This window comes from Mustela nigripes, chromosome 6, assembly GCF_022355385.1.
Source record: "Mustela nigripes isolate SB6536 chromosome 6, MUSNIG.SB6536, whole genome shotgun sequence".
In the NCBI taxonomy this organism is placed as follows: Eukaryota; Metazoa; Chordata; class Mammalia; order Carnivora; family Mustelidae; genus Mustela; species Mustela nigripes.
In genome coordinates, this window is record NC_081562.1 from 66,900,005 (window position 1) to 66,916,327 (window position 16,323).

At 42.1% G+C, this 16,323-nt stretch overlaps 1 protein-coding gene across 2 annotated transcripts in view; it reads right to left on the reverse strand.

Annotated features, from left to right (window-relative positions):
* The window catches only part of BMAL2 (basic helix-loop-helix ARNT like 2), a 102,065-nt gene extending 85,742 nt beyond the window's left edge, over positions 1 to 16,323 (reverse strand). The window contains exon 1 of one of the 2 annotated variants that reach the window (XM_059402737.1): positions 16,070 to 16,323. In XM_059402737.1, the coding sequence (XP_059258720.1) occupies positions 16,070 to 16,100 (31 nt within the window). In that variant the 5' untranslated portion in view covers positions 16,101 to 16,323. The remainder of the gene's footprint in view (positions 1 to 16,069) is intronic. The other variant, XM_059402738.1, reaches the window with a different exon arrangement.

The following is a 16,323-nucleotide window of genomic DNA, read 5'->3' on the forward strand; positions in this document are numbered from 1 at the left end:
GTCAGCAGAAAACATTGACTTAATACTAAAACATGCTAAGAAAACATGCTTAATACTAATCAGGCATGATGCCACACAGAACCTATAAAAGACACAATGTTGCAGTTTAAGGAAGATGGTAGGATGAGGATCCCGAGCTTACCTCCTCCCGTAGACAGAGGAGCTGTGAAACCTTCTCTAGATTAGTGAGCCGCAGAAGGGCAGATTTTCTATTTCCACCCCACCTTAAAAACCTAGACCAGAGCAGGATCCGGATACCAAAATGGGGGAGTCTGTTAATCTTAGTGAGCTTGTGAGTTGAATGAGCTGGAGTCCACAAGGCCACACCAGAGTCATGACGGGGCACAGAAAGAGAAGCCAGGTTTAAAAGGGCTGGGGAGCTGGGCGAACACTGTCCGCCTTGACCTTAAAAGCTCAAACAAGAGCAGGATCCAGACATCATAAAGCACAGGTTCAGATGCCATAATTAGCGGGTCACAACGCCATGACCGGTGGGTCAGATCATCACAGGGAGCTTGTGACCTCAGGAAACCAAGGATCAGCAAGACCACACCAGCCCACTGGTACTGGAACACAGCAAAAAAAAAAAAAAAAAAAAAAAGGAAGCAGCAGTTTAAAAGAGCAGAAGAACTGTGGGAATATTCTTTCTCTTCCGCCCTACAAGTGCAGACCAAGGCTCCAGTTATCACAGGGAGCCTGTGACCTCAGGAAGCCCAGGATCTGCAAGCCCACAGCAGCCCCAGTTATGCTGAGGCACAAGAGAAAAAAACCAGTTTAAAAGTGCCAAGAAACTATAGAAACATTTTCTCCCCTTCCACCTTAAAAACCCACACTGAGCACGGTCCAGCTTAGGGTGAGCTTGCAATGGCAGGGAGCCCACGAGCCATAAGCTTGCACCAGCTGCCCTGTGGTGCTGGAGAACAGAATGAGCCATGGGTTTGTGTTTCTTTTGTTTGCTTTTGTTTTGTAATTTTAATTTTTTTTCTTTTTTAAAATTTTTTCTTGCTTTTATTTGTGGCCATTTTTTTCTTCTTTTTTTCCACTCTTTTCTATTTCTCTTTCTCTTGTTTTATATTTTTCTTTCATTATAATTTTTCCTTTATTCTTTCTGTAAAAAGCAATGGTTTAAAAGGGTAGCTCCAGGGGCGCCTGGGTGGCTCAGTGGGTTAAAACTTCTGCCTTCAGCTCAGGTTATGATCTCAGGGTCCTGGGATTGAGCCCCGCATTGGGCTCTCTGCTTGGCGGCCAGCCTGCTTCCTCCTCTCTCCCTCTCTGCCTAGTTGTGATCTCTGTCTGTCAAATAAATAAAATCTTAAAAAAAAAAAAAAACGGGGTTATACAAAGCTGTAGTAATCAAAACAGTATGGTATTGGCACAAAAATAGACACATAGATCAACAGGACAGAACAGAGACCCCAGAAATAAACTCATGATTATATTGTCAGTTTATCTTTGACAAAGGAGAAAAGAATATGCAATGGGAAAAAGAAAGTCTCTTCAACAAATAGTGTTGGGAAAGCTGGACAGTTACATACAAAAGAAGAAACAAACAAGAAAAAACTCAAATAAACAATCTAACCTTATACTTAAAGGGCTGGGGGCGGGGGGAGAACAAACAAAGCCCAAGGTGAGTAGAAGAAATGAAGGTCAGAACAGAATAAAAGAAATTAGAGCAGAGTAGAAGAAATTAAGGTCAGAGCAGAAACAAATGAGGGGGAGACTAAAAAAAGAGAAGTAAGAAAAAAAGCCACTGAAATCAAGAACTGGTTCTCTGAAAAGAAACTCATCAAGAAAAAAAAAAGGAAAGGACTTAAGTAAATAAAATCAGAAACAAGAAAGGAGAAGTAATAATTAACACCATAGAAATGCAAAGGATTATAAGAGAATATGAAAAATTACACGTCAACAAACTAAACAATGTAAAAGAAATAGAATTTCTACTCTAGGAATTTTTCTAGGAATTTTCCTAGAAACATACAATCTTCCAAAACTGAACCAGGAAGAAACTGAAAATCTAAACAAGTAATGAAGTTGAATTGGTAACCAAAACCACCAAAAAAATAAAAGTCCAGGACCAGACGGCTTGACAGGTGAATTCTACCAGACATTTAAAGAAGAGTTAAGACTTATTCTCTTCAAACCATTCCAAGAAATAGAAGAGGAAGAAAGCTTCCAAAAATATTCTACAAGGTCAGCATTACCCCAATACCAAAACCAGACAAACACATCAGAGAAAAGAAAACTCAGGCAAATAGCTCTGATGAACATCGTTGCAAAAATTCTCTATAAAATATTAGTAAGCTACATTCAACAGTACATTTAAAAAATCATTCACCACAATCAGGTAGGATTTATTCTTAGGATGCAAAGATGGTTTAATATTCAGAAATCAATCAACATAATACACCCCATCAACAAAACAAGGGATAAAAACCCTATCATTATCTCAACAGATTCAGAAAAAGCATTTGACAAGATTCAACACCATTCATGATAAAAACTCCAAACAAAATGGGGTTTCATAGGGCACCTGGGTGGCTCAATGGGTTAAGCCTCTGCCTTTGGCTCAGGTCATAATCTCAGGGTCCTGAGATTGAGCCCCACATCAGGCTCTCTGCTCAGCAGGGTGCCTGCTTCCCCCCTCTCTCTGCCTGCCTCTCTGCCTGCTTGTGATCTCTCAAATAAATAAATAAAATCTTCTTCTTTTTTTTAAAATGGAGTTTCATACTTCAACATGAAAAAAGCCATAAATGACAAACCCACAAGTAACATCATATTCAATGGTAAAAAACTGAGAGATTTCACCCTAAGGTCAGGAACAAGACAAGGATGTCTATTCTCATCACTTTTATTCATCATAGCTCTGAAAGTCCTAACCACAGCAATTGGACAAGAAAAAGGAATAAAAAGCACCTATACTGGTAAGGAAGAAGGTAAACCAACCAAATGTAAACCATTTGCAGACAACATGATACTATACAAAGAAAATCCTAAGGACTCCACCAAAATACTACAGGAAGAAATAAACAAATTCAGTAAAGTTGCAGGATACAAAATTAATACCCAAAAATTGGTAACATTTTTATACAGTAAACAAAGTTACAGAAGAGAAATTTAAAAAAAAAACAAACAAACCCACTTACAGTTGCACCAAGGAAGAAAAATACACTGAGGAATAAAATTAACCAAGGAGATGAAAGACCTGTACTCAACTATAAATCACGGAGGAAAGAAACACAGGTGAAGATAATGGGAATAAATGGAAAGATATTCCATGCTCATGGATTGGAAAAATATTGTCAAAATATCCATAGTACTCAAAGAAATCTAGATTCAATTCAATCTCTATCAAAATACCAACAGCATCTTTCACAAAACTAGAACAAATAGTACTAAAATTTATATGGAAACATGGAAGACCCAAATAGCCAAAGCAATCCTAAGAAAGAATAATGAAGCTGGAAATATCACAATTCTAGATTTCAAGGTATACTGTAGAAATCAAAACAGTATGGTACTGACACAAAAACAAACACATAGATCAATAAATCAGAACAGAGATCCCAGATATAAACTGACACTTATAAGGTCAATTAATCTACAATAGAGGGGCCAAGAATACCAGATGGGGAAAAGAAAGTCTTTTCAATAAATGGTACTGGGAAAACTGGACAGCTACATGTAAAAGAAAAATATTTGACCACTTACTACCCCCATAAAAAAGAATAAACTCAAAATATATTAAAAAGCTGAACATGACACCTGAAACCATAAAAGTCCTAACAGAGAACACAGACAGTAATTTCTTGAAATTGGCTATAGCAACATTTTTCTACACATCTCCTAAGGCAAAGGAAACAAAGGCAAAAACAAGTTATCAGGACTACATGAAGATAAAAAGCTTCTTCACAGCAAAAATAATCAACAAAACTAAAAGACAGCTTGCTGAATGGGAAAAGATATTTGCAAATGATATATCCAATGGGGGTTAATATCAAAAATTATAAAGAATTTATAAAACTGAATACCAAAAAGCAAACAATCTGATTAAAAGTGGGCAGAGGACCTGAATAGGTATTTTTCCAAAGAAGACATACAGATGATCAAAAGATAGATGAAAAGATACTCGACATCACTAATAAACAGAGAAATGCAAATCAAAACCATAATGACAGGGCACTAGGGTGTCTCAGTGAGTTAAAGCCTCTGCCTTCAGCTCAGGTCATGATCTCAGGGTCCTGGGATCAAGCCCCGCATTGGGCTCTCTGCTCAGCAGGGAGCCTGCTTCCTCTTCTCTCTCTGCCTGCCTCTCTGCCTACTTGTGATCTCTCTCTGTCAAATAAATAAACAAAATCTTTAGAAGAAAAAAAAAAAAAAACCATGAGGTTATCATCTCCCACCTGTCAGAATGGCAAAAATAAAAAATACAAGAAATAATGAGTGTTGGCAAGGATGTGGAGAAAAAGGAGCAATATAGGCCTACTTCAAGAAACAAGAAAAAACTCAAAGAAACAATCTAACTTTACTCCTACAGGAACTAGAAAAAAGAAGAACAAACAAAGCCCAAAATAGTAGAAGGAAGAAAACAACAAAGATCAGAGCAGAAAACATGAAATAGGGACTGAAAAAAACCAAAATCCAACAACAACAATAGAAAAGATCAATGAAACCAAGAGTTTGTTATTTGAAAAGTGATAACCATTAGCCAGACTCATCAAGAAAAAAAGAGAGGACTCAAAATTAGAAAAGAAAGAGGAGAGGTAACAACTAACCCCACAGAAACATAATTATGAGACTACCATGAAAAATGATATGCCAACAAATCAGACAACTAAAAGAAATGAATAAATTCCTAACACATAAAATCATGTAAAACTGAATCAGGAAGAAAGAGAAAATTTGAACAGATCAATTAGTAGTAAGGAAAAGGAATCAGTAATCAAAAACAAAACCTAAGACACAAAAGTCCAGGATCCAAATTCTTCATAGGTGAATTCTACCAAAATTTTAAAAAGAGAGGGGCATCTGGATGGCTCAGCTGGTGGTTAAGCCTGACTCTTGGTTTTGGCTCAGGTCATGATCTCAGTGTCATTAGATCGAGCCCTCAGCACAGCATCTTCTTGAGATTCCCTCTCTCTCTTCCCCTGCCCCTCCCCCTGCTCATGCTCTTCTCTCTCTAATGAAATAAAATAAATAAATAAAATCTTCAAAAAATTCCTGTCTCAAACTGATCTAAAAAATTAAAGAAGGAAGGGCGCCCTGGTGGCTCAGTGGGTTAAAGCCTCTGCCTTAGGCTCAGGTCATGATCCCAGGGTACTGGGATCAAGCCCTGCATCAGGTTCTCTGCTCAGCAGGGAGCCTGCTTCCTCCTCTCTCTCTGCCTGCCTCTCTGCCTACTTGTGACCTCTGTCTGTGAAATAAATAAATAAATAAATCTTAAAAAAAAAAATTAAAGAAGGAATACTTCTAAATTCATTCTACAAGGCCAGCCATACCTTGATACCAAAACTAGAAAAAGACACTATAAAAAAAGAAAACTACAGACTGATATCTCTGATGAACATAGATGTAAAAATTCCCAACAAAATATTAGCAAACCAAATTTAAGAATACATTAAAAGGATCACTCATCATGATCAAGTGGGATTTATTTCAGGGATGCAAGGATGGTTCAATATCTACAAATCAATCAATATGATATACTACACTAACAATTAAGAATAAAAACTATATGAACATTGCAATGGATGTAGAAAAAACATTTGACAAAATCCAACATAATTGATGAGGGAAAAAAACCCTCAAAAAAAAAAAAAACCCTCAAAAAAGGGTTCCTCCTTATGGGAGGAACATACCTCAATATAATAAAGTCCTCATATGGCAAACCCACAGTTAATATCATACTTAATGGTGAAAAGCTAACAGCTTATTCTCTAAGAAAGGGACTAACACAAGGATGTCCACTCTCACCACTTTTTATTCCACACAGTACTGGAAGTCTTAGCCACAGCAGTCAAAGAAAAGGAATAAAAAACATCCACACAGGTAAGAAAGAAATAAACTGTCATTGTTTGCAGATGACATGATTCTACATTTAGGAAGCCCTAAAAACTACCAATAAACTATTAGAACTAACAAAGTTAGTAAAGTTGCAGGATACAAAATTAATACATAGAAATCTGGTGCATTTTTATACCCTAACAACAAACTAGCTGAAAGAGAAATTAAGAGAACAATCACATTTATCACTACATCTAAATTAATTAATTAATTTTAAAAATACCTAGGAATAAATTTAACCAGGGGTATGAAAGACCTATACTTTGAAAAAAAAAACACTGATGAAAGAAACTAAAGAGGGCACAAATAAATAGAAAGATACACCATGCTCCTGGATTGGAAGAATTAATGTTGTTAAAATGTCTATATTACCCAAGGCAATCTACAGATTCAATGCAATCCCTATCAAAAATACCAACAGCATTTCTCACAGAACTAGACCAAATAATGCTAAAATTTGGGTAGAACCACAAAAGATCCTGAATAACCAAAGGAATCTTTAGAAAGAAAAGCAAAACTAGGGGCACCTGGGTGGCTCAGTGGGTTAAGCCTCTGTCTTCAGCTCAGGTCATGGTCTCAGGGTCCTGGAATCGAGCCCCGCATCGGGCTCTCGGCTCAGTGGGCAGCCTGCTTACCCCACCCCCCACCATGTGCCTCTCTGCCTACTTGTGATCTCTGTCTGCCAAATAAATAAATAAAATCTTTTAAAAACATTTAAAAGAATAAAAAGCTTTGGGGCACCTGGGTGGCTCAGGGGGTTAAAGCCTCTGCCTTCGGCTCAGGTCATGATCCCAGGGTCCTGGGATCGAGCCCAACATCGGACTTTCTGCTCAGCAGGGAGCCTGCTTCCTCCTCTCTCTGCCTGCCTCTCTGCCTACTTGTGATCTCTGTCTGTCAAATAAATAAAAAATAAAATCTTTTTAAAAATAAAAAATAAAATAAAAAGCTTTAACACAGAAAATAACAACAACAAAATGAAGGACAGCCTCCTGAACAAAAGAAAGTATTTGCAAATGATATATCCAAGGACAGGTTAATACCCAAATTTATAAAGAACTTCTACAACTCAACACCAACAAAACAAATAATCGGATTTTTAACATGGGGTAGAGGACCCAAACAGACATTTTTCCAGAGAAGACATACAGATGGCTAACACACATGAAAAGGTGTTCACTAATCACTAGGGAAGTGCCAACTAAAACCATAATGAAATATCCCCTTCACACCAGTGGGAATGGCTAGTATCAAAAAGACAAGAAATGAGAGGCACTGGTGAGGATGCAGAGAAAAGGGAACCTTGTACAGTATTTGGGGGAATGTAAATCTGGCTCAGCCATGAGGGAAAACAGTATGCAGGTTTCTCAAAAAAGAAAAAGAAAAATACCATAAATCTATTAATTCCACTTCTGGGTATTTGCCCAGAAAATGAAAACACTACAGCTGACCCTTGAACAACACACTGATTAGGGGCTTGGCCACCTACACAGTCAAAAATCCATGTGCAACTTGTGACTCCACAATATAACTACTAACACCCTACTGTTGACTGGGAAGGCTTAACCATAATCTACATACCTGATTAACACAGATTCTGTATGTTATATTTATCATATACTGTATTCTTAAAGTCAGCTGGAGAAAAGAAAATCATGAGAAAATACATTCTGTACTACATTTATTAAAAAAAAAGTACTACTGTACTATATTTATTTATTTTTTTAAAATCTGTGTTAAAAGTTAAGTGTCTGCTAATAAACAGTTATTTTAAAACCTCTTGATACATGATTTGTCCTCAGTGTCTTCTACAGTTTGAAGTATGAACTTGAACAGCACCCCCACAACCGGCCAAGTCCAGGCGGCTTTGCTACAACCAAACACAAGTCCCAGAGGTAGTTATGATTCTTGCTGAAAGAAACTGATGAGCCAAAAGGGCTAGTTGAACTCAGGCTGAAAACTAAGGAAAAGGAGACCTGTCCTAAGAAGCCACTAGCAGCGGGATGCATGGAAAATTGGGTTTGGTCTCTTTTTTTCTAGGTCAGTGTGGTTGTCTGGATAAATCTTACAGAAGAGATGGCCTACTAAAAGCAAGATTGTTGGTCTCCCGGGCAGTGCAAACACAGCCCATCTGGGCCACCTCATAACTCAGGACATCTGATCCTCCAACCAGGGAGCTGGGAAGAAACACATGCAGAGCTGGAAACGGTGTTCCACATTTCACCCTTTTCTCTAGATCTCTGTCAGAACAAGTATTAATCTTCACAATTATGTATTCATTTAAATATCAAGATCTACTTTATAAAGGGTTCAATTTCAATTCTATCTACTGCACATTGATCTTTTAAAATCTGTATTTCTGTAAAATACACATGGCTCTGGGACTATCCTAGCTCAACTATCCGAGTCCATTCTTTCTATATTCTCCTCTCCTAGGAAAAATGGTGAAGAGGTACTTTAATGTATCTAGAACTTATGCTTTTTTTAAATACATTTTTTTAAGATTTTATTTATTTATTCATATGAGAGAGAGGGAGAGAGAGAGAAAGAGAGAAAGTTTGAGGGAGAAACAGGCTCCCCGCAGAGCAGAAAGCCCAATGGGGGTCTTGATCCCAGGACCCCAGGATCATGACCTGAGCAGAAGGCAGACACCAAACCGATGGAGCCACCCAGGCGCCCCTAGAGCTCTGCTTCTAAGTATCTTCTAAACCCGAGGTCGTCCGCACTGTACCTGAATCAAAATAAGAACACCTTCTGAGGTTATCACACATGGGTGTTTCCATGAGTATTCTTTTTTGGTTCACAAACCTTCACTAAGTGATTATATTGGAAGTCCAGGCTGAGGGTGTCTTTCGGCGTGGTCCCACGGAATGGCACGGGAAGGGTCTGAGAGCGTGCCTGGAGCACACGTCCATCCTGAGGGTGTATCAGCGATGGGGACAGTGGAACAATGCAGGAAAGGGCATCAGAAGCCCGGAGACCTCCTTCCCAGCAGGTTGTAATGAGAACAAATGAAACCAAACTTATGATGCTTTTCAGATGAATGTAAAAATGGATCTAAAGACAGAAGCAGCTCCTTTTTCAAGGAAGGAAAGATGAAAGAGAGAAAGAAGTAGTCCAGAAGGATTTGGAGTAAAGGCTAAGACCTAAGAGCCACAAACCTGGCAGGAACCCAGACCTCTGTCTTTTGTTTTGTTTGGTTTGGTTTTGTTTTTTTTTTTAAAGATTTTATTTATTTATTGGACAGACAGAGATCACAAGTAGGCAGAGAGGCAGGCGGGGTGTGGGGAGTGCTGAGCAGAGAGCCTGATGCAGGGCTTGACCCCAGGATGCTGGGATCATGACCTGAGCCAAAGGCAGAGGCTTTAACCCACTGAGCCACCCAGGGACCTGCCTTTATTTTTTTATTTTTATTTTTTTTCAAATCTGATTAGAAATGTACCACAGTTCTTCTTTGGAGGTGACACAGAAGCTCTGTTGCTGACCAGGGGCCAACAAGAAGATGCATGGATCTTTCCTTCTGGAGGGGAGGCAAATCATTGCTTGTATAGGGCTTTCTGGGTCCACAGTCTGTGCTGCACCGCAGGCATGGCAGGGGAAACCCCCCACAACACTAACAGCACAACTTCACTGGTCAATTCCTTTCCCATTTTTCCTATCCAATGCAAAAAACAAACAAACAAACAAGCCAAAAAACAAACAAACAAAACTACCAGCAGTTCTTCCAAGCATGTCACTGATGACTTTCCATACCCATGTCTGTGCTCCGTCCTCAAAGACCCTCTTCTTCACTGCCTCCCCTAGAGCTCTCTATGTATCGATACTAAAGTTGACACCTTCTCTGCAAGTGAGTCCCTGCTCCCCAAACTAGACAGAATTTCTCCCAGCTTTGGGTGGGGAGGCTCACTCCTAACAGTTAAACTATAGATCTTACTAGGTTCTATCTTGTCTTACACATATTTTGACTACTTTTGACCTATTTATAAACTCCTGCATCTTTTTTCTGGCTTTTTCCATTTCTCCATCTCTGCTTGCTTAGTAGAGTAGCATGTATTTAATGGATAGTTTATGAATGAACCAGACTTGTTCATACCTTAGACCAACCGTTGATTTAAAATCAACTGGGGCCCTGCCTTTGGCTCAGGTCATGATCCCAGGGTCCTGGCATCAAGCCCTGCATTGGGCCCCCTGCTCAGTGGGAAGCCTGCTTCTCCATCTCCCACTCCCCCTGCTTGTGTTCCCTCTCTGTGTCTTTCTGTGTCATATAAATAAATAAAAATCTTTAAAAATATAAAAAATAAAATCAACAAATCTTCATTAGGCATTCATAGGTACAAGGACTTGAAGATTGTAAAGATGAGTAAGAACTCTGCTCTCCTACGATGGGGATAGAGCTAAGAAACCTACCTAAATGACTTGTGACAAGAGGGCCAAGTGTTTTAATGGGTGCGTGCACACACACACACACACACACACACACACACAGTGAAAATAGAAGGGAAGAAGCATTTCTGTTGGGGAAGGAGAGGTTCTGGGAAGGCTTCATGAAAAGAAGGGGAAATTCACCTACTGTGTATCAGATTTCACTAAACAGTTTGTAATCATCTCATTTAATTCCCATATAAGCCTCCAAGTTAGGCATTTTTTACTACCATTTTAAGGACAAGGAAATTGGGGTTCAGAGCAGTTTAAATAATTTGGCCAAGGTCACATAGCTATAAATAATGAAACTGGCGATCACATCCCCAGTGGCCTGATTCTAAAGCTCATGATCATTTCCCTACACAGGGAAGTAAACATACAGTGACACCTGAGCTCAGCCTTCTAGACTACAGAAGACTTCTACAGCTTATCTGGAGGGAGGGCAGGAGGATTCCAGGAGTAGCCAAAAGCCGGAGCAACGCCTGAAGGTAGCAAAGTTTCAAACATATGGGGAAAGGCAGATTCCCTCACATAACAGCCTATAGGACATACAAGGGAGACAAAATGGAGATGTTTGGGAAGAGAAAGCCAGTGGATGATTTTCTATATTCCCTATGATACATTTGGAACATACGGTAAAGTATAATTTCTTATCTACTTAAAAAATAAATATTATAAGCAAAATATTTTCTTTATAAGTAAAACATTTTGAATGCATTGGCAATTACTGTTTTATGGCAATAATCTTGACCTTCAATAATAAATATCCTGTAATGCAAATCATGTTGACTGGAAGAGTAATTCTCTCCACATTTCCTTCTCCTCCAGCTTTTGATTTTATCTCTCTGTAAAGATATTATTTAGAGATTTAAACCACAAGATTAAAGACTAGAGAAACAAAATGCCAATAACGTACTTGAATAAATGACAAATTTCCTATCATGCTAAACAACATTTAAATATTTTTTAAGATATTATTTATTTATTTATTAGACAGGCAGAGATAAAAAGTAGGCAGAGAAACAGAAAGAGAGAGGGGGAAACAGGCTCCCTGGGATCATGATCTGAGCTGAAGGCAGAAGCTTAACCCACTGAGCCACCCAGGCACCCCCATGTAGATATTTTCAAATAAGAGTTTTAATATTATAAAACTGGACTGATTTAAATATTTTAAGAAATTTTTTTAAAAACTGGGCTGGGAGATGGGAAGAGGGAGAGAGAGAATCTTAAGCAGGCTCCATACCCAGGGCAGGACCCCAAACAGGGCTGGACCTCACAACCCTGAGATGATGACCTGAGCTGAAATCTAGAGTAGGATACTTAACTGACTGAGCCACCCGGGTGCCCCTTAAAATATTTTAAATTTAAAAATTGGGGGTGAGAAGATATTATAGCCTAAGTGTTATGATTTAGATAGTATGTGTGAGGGACAAGTAAATAGACTTCACATAAGAGCAGAAAATGGGGGTGGGGGGGCATAGTTAAGTGCTCCATAAATTGTTGGTAAATACCCCAAACTACTACAAGCTACTGCAGAGAATATCTTCCACCTGTAGTCCCAGCACCAATAAGAGTTTAAACTGTAGCTTCTAAGTTCTCACAGCCTCCTGCCACAGGGAAGGAGGGAGGCACTGGGTGAGGCAGGTGGGGTACAGAAGGGCTGAGATTTGGGGTGGGAGAAGCCACTCCAGGGAGCAGACCCACGGAAACCAGGACAGGAAATCACTGTCTCACAGAGCAGGCAGATGTCTCATCTCCTACACGGCACCTGGTCACTGAGTCCCCAGGAATGCTGATGACCGTCCTGATGCTGACTCATGACCCAGATTCCAGGCACCTGCATCACTCAGCTGCCATGGTGGGAAACCGGAGGTCTTCCACTCAACGGGACAACTGAAATCGGGGCTACTAGGATGAAGTGTTACTACCTTATTGAGGATTTCCTGAGCATTATGTAAAGGGAAAGATTTCAAAAGGATGCGATAATCAATGTTGACAACACAGAAAGAAGTCATGCTTTTTAGAACTAGGGAGTCTTGCCACAAGGAAAAAGGTCAAGTGAAAGGTGCCTACTATACTCACTATACTCATATTTTGGCTTCCCCTATATATTTAATTTAATTTATTTTGAGAGAGAAAGAGAGAGAATCTCAAACGGACTCGCCCCTGAGCATGGAGCCCTATATGGAGCTCAGTGTCGGGTCCCGGAGATCATGACCTGAGCCAGAATCAAGAGTCAGACACTTGACCAACTGTGCCTCCCACGTGCCACTCCCTATATATTGTAAACATTAAATTACTTAAACTTTAATGGGCTGGCAGTCCCTCCGCTCCCTTTCTTCTCCCACCTCCATCCAGCCGCTTTCCCCTTCCCCCACTCACTCTACTTCCCCCACCAACCCCTTGCCTTGCCCTTCTCTCTTTTTCCTTCCCCTTCCCTTTAACCCCTTCCGCATCTCCCCATCTCTTTCCCTCACTTTCCACATTCCTTCCATCTTGCTCTTTTACTCTCTCTCCCCTCTTCGTTCTTTACTCCGCCCCTCGTCTCCCTCTTCCCTCTCCCTCCCCTTCCCAAGCCCCCACTGCCTTCCCAAACCGGTGAGCAGCAGTTTCAGTCCGTCCTGGTTTATGTTGAGTAATGCATCTCAGGCTGAGACTTTGCCTAAGGATCCCGGCCAGGAGCAGTAGCTTATGTAAAGTTGATTGGCACATGATTTTTTTACTTCTGAGTCACAAAAGTGAATTTAAGCCACTATAGTTGCAGAACTACACCTCAGAAAGAGTGGTCTGAGAACCTCGCAGGTGGAAACACGCTACGGGAAGGAAAGGGAAGGGGAGAAAGCAGCCCCCCAAATGCCAAGACCCAAACCATCTCTGGCAGTCAGTTCCGAGAATGCACAGCTCCTGCAAGACAGCCTTTCCCTGATTCCAAGGATTCTGGAATCATTTACCGGGAGGATACCCAGTCACTTGGCAGCTTGCTCAATCTTAGTGTTTACCATAAGCCTGTCAAAAAAATTGAGCGGGTTGGGACGCCTGGGTGGCTCAGTTGGTTGGGCAGCTGCCTTCGGCTCAGGTCATGATCCCAGCGGCCTGGGATTGAGTCCCACATCGGGCTCCTTGCTTGGCGGGGAGCCTGCTTCTCCCTCTGCCTCTGCCTGCCACTCTGTCTGCCTTTGCTTGATCTCGCTTCTCTCTCTATGACAAATAAGTAAATAAATAAAACTTAAAAAAAAAAAAAATTGAGCGGGCAATTACGTGAGGCACCAGCTGATTTCGATCGCTATTCTCACAATCAGCCCTGAAGTTATTTTCAGCTGTGTAACTACCATGAGGTGGGTGGGGGTAGATTCTCCCCACCACCACTTTTAGATTTGTATTTTATTACCAGGGTCTTAATGTCAAACAGCCTAGGGAAAAGAAATCTTCAGGGATTTTGTGTAAGGAAAACATGGCCATAGATTCTGATATAGAGACCTGTTTTGTTGTGTTTTTCCCACTGGGGATAGGGGAACTTGTAACCATATATATTTTTTCACCCTTAGGTGAAGGGGGTGTCTGAAGGTGTGCGTGTTGCTCCTTAGCGCCACCTAGTGAGACAGGAAAGGACGGAAATCAGCAAGGCCAGTAGCCACAGATTTTCCACTGCAATTTTTCACTCCTGCTTTTAACTGTTGGCCAGCCTACCACCACCTACATCACAGCTTCTGTGACACTAAGGATGATATCCCTTATGAAATGCTTGGTACGTAATAGGACCTCAAGAAATGCTGGCCCTCCCAGGCCCCACTGAAACTTTGCTACTTTTATCTAAGAAAGATTCATTTTAATCATTCCCAACTTCACATGTGGTAGTCAGCTAAATAGCAATAAACGATTTGTTTGAAAACCTTAAAGTCCATAAGGCTTACGTGGTGAAAGTCACTCTGAATGAGTCGGTCCATTTCCATATTTCTCTTTTTATCAAGATTTTACTTATTTGACAGAGAGAGACCACAGACAGGCAGAGTGGCAGGCAGAGGGACAGGGAGAAGCAGACCTCCCACTGAGCAGGGAGCAGGAGGCAAGGCTGGATCCCAGGACCCTGGAATCATGACCTGAGCAGAAGGCAGCAGCTTAACCGATTGAGCCATCCAAATGTCCCTCATGTTTCTCGCTTTTCAGTAAGTAGAATCCAAACATTCTTTGAGTTTGGCCAATTTTTGACTTGTGTGGGATAACATTTTAATGAACCAGACAAGCCTCGTTAATTTCACAAAGCAAGTGGGAGCTGCAAGTTAATAACTGTATTAAGCTAATGTTTATAGAGCATTTGCGATTTCTCCAGTAGTGGACTATGCACTTTATTTGTACTTAAATGCATTTATATCTCGTTTAATCCTAACAATCCTATAAGACAGATACTATAATTATCCCCACTTTACAGATGAAGAAACTAAGGCTAAGGTAAATAACCCCAGCAACACGTCTGAGTTTAACACCATACATACTGCCCTCTCTTTGCAAAACAGAGCCTATTCACATCTTTCTATCATCCAGAAAACGTGCGTATATTCAAATGATGAAATTTGGAAATCTCTCCCGATCCAAGTTCCCATAACTGTATTAGATTTTCAAAAGCACCTCTTCTCATTGCTGTATTTCAGAGAATCAAAACTCCTCATCCTATTCCAAAAGGCAAGCGCGGATTTAATCAATAGCTTTCCTGAAATTCGTCCAGTCTTCCTTCAATTATTTCTTTTTTTCCTGCCTCCCTTTTGACTTAACAGATATTTTATAACCGCCCCAAAATTGCGACTAGTCCCCTGGAAGAGACAACAGAATGTCGCCAGTGTTTTTGCTCGAGAGAGGAACAAGACAAAGCAACGCTTCCGACTCAATTCACAAAAAGTCCACTAAAATATAAAACATCCCCCTGATGGCTTTCCTAAAACAGTAACGGTAAACGACGAGAGCCTCCTCTCGCCCACGGAAGGCTGTTGCGGTGCAATCTGGGGTTTTCAAGTGAGAGGTGCGGCGGATCTGCGTCCACGCGCTCCCGCGCCCGCCTGCCCGCCCCACGACCCGGCCGTTTGGAAAACGGGTTACGGAGACTTGAGTATTTCCAGTACGGAGGCTACCGCTGGCAGAACCCGGGTTCCTTCCATGGCTGATGACAAATGCTTCACACAGAAGAGGAAATCTAAGAAGTCCACAAAACAGACCCCGCAGACGACGAAGTGGGATCCCAGGGGTCGGCCGAGGGCGGCTGCTCGCCGTTTCAAGGGGGCTGGTCCCTCGCCAGCTCACCTTCGCCAAAAGGTCCAGCCGGGGCCAAGAAACGAGTCTGCGGGCCAAAGGAAAGCCGGCTGCGAGCCCGGGGACTCCCCGCCTCCCTCTCCCCGGCAGGACCGCGTGGCGCCGCGCAGCACCTGTGCCCCCCGGCGACGACCTCGGTCCGGGAGCCAATCGGAACCTGTGCGGGGTGGGGGGAGGAGAGCCCTCCGCACGCTTTGCCCGCCTCGCGGGCCGCTCGCCCCCAGCCCGGCCCGGGATGCTCCTGCGCGCGCGGCCCCGCTCCCCACCTGGAGCCTCCCGCCCGCAGCCTCACCTCTAGCCGCAGCCTCCTGTTCCGCCGCCATCGCAGGAGCCACCCGGCCCGCTCTGCAGCCCCGGGGCTGGCGGCATCGAGAGCTCCGGGCCCGCCCTGCGCCGGCCTGGGAGCGGGAACGCGGGCGCCGGGGGAGCTGGGCCGCGCGTCTCGACGGTCACCCCCGCGGCCCCTGGGCGCGCAGCCGGCGCCGACTCGCAGCCCGGCCGCCCGGGACCGCAGAGCCAGCAGCCTGGGACTGGCCTGCCGCGGGG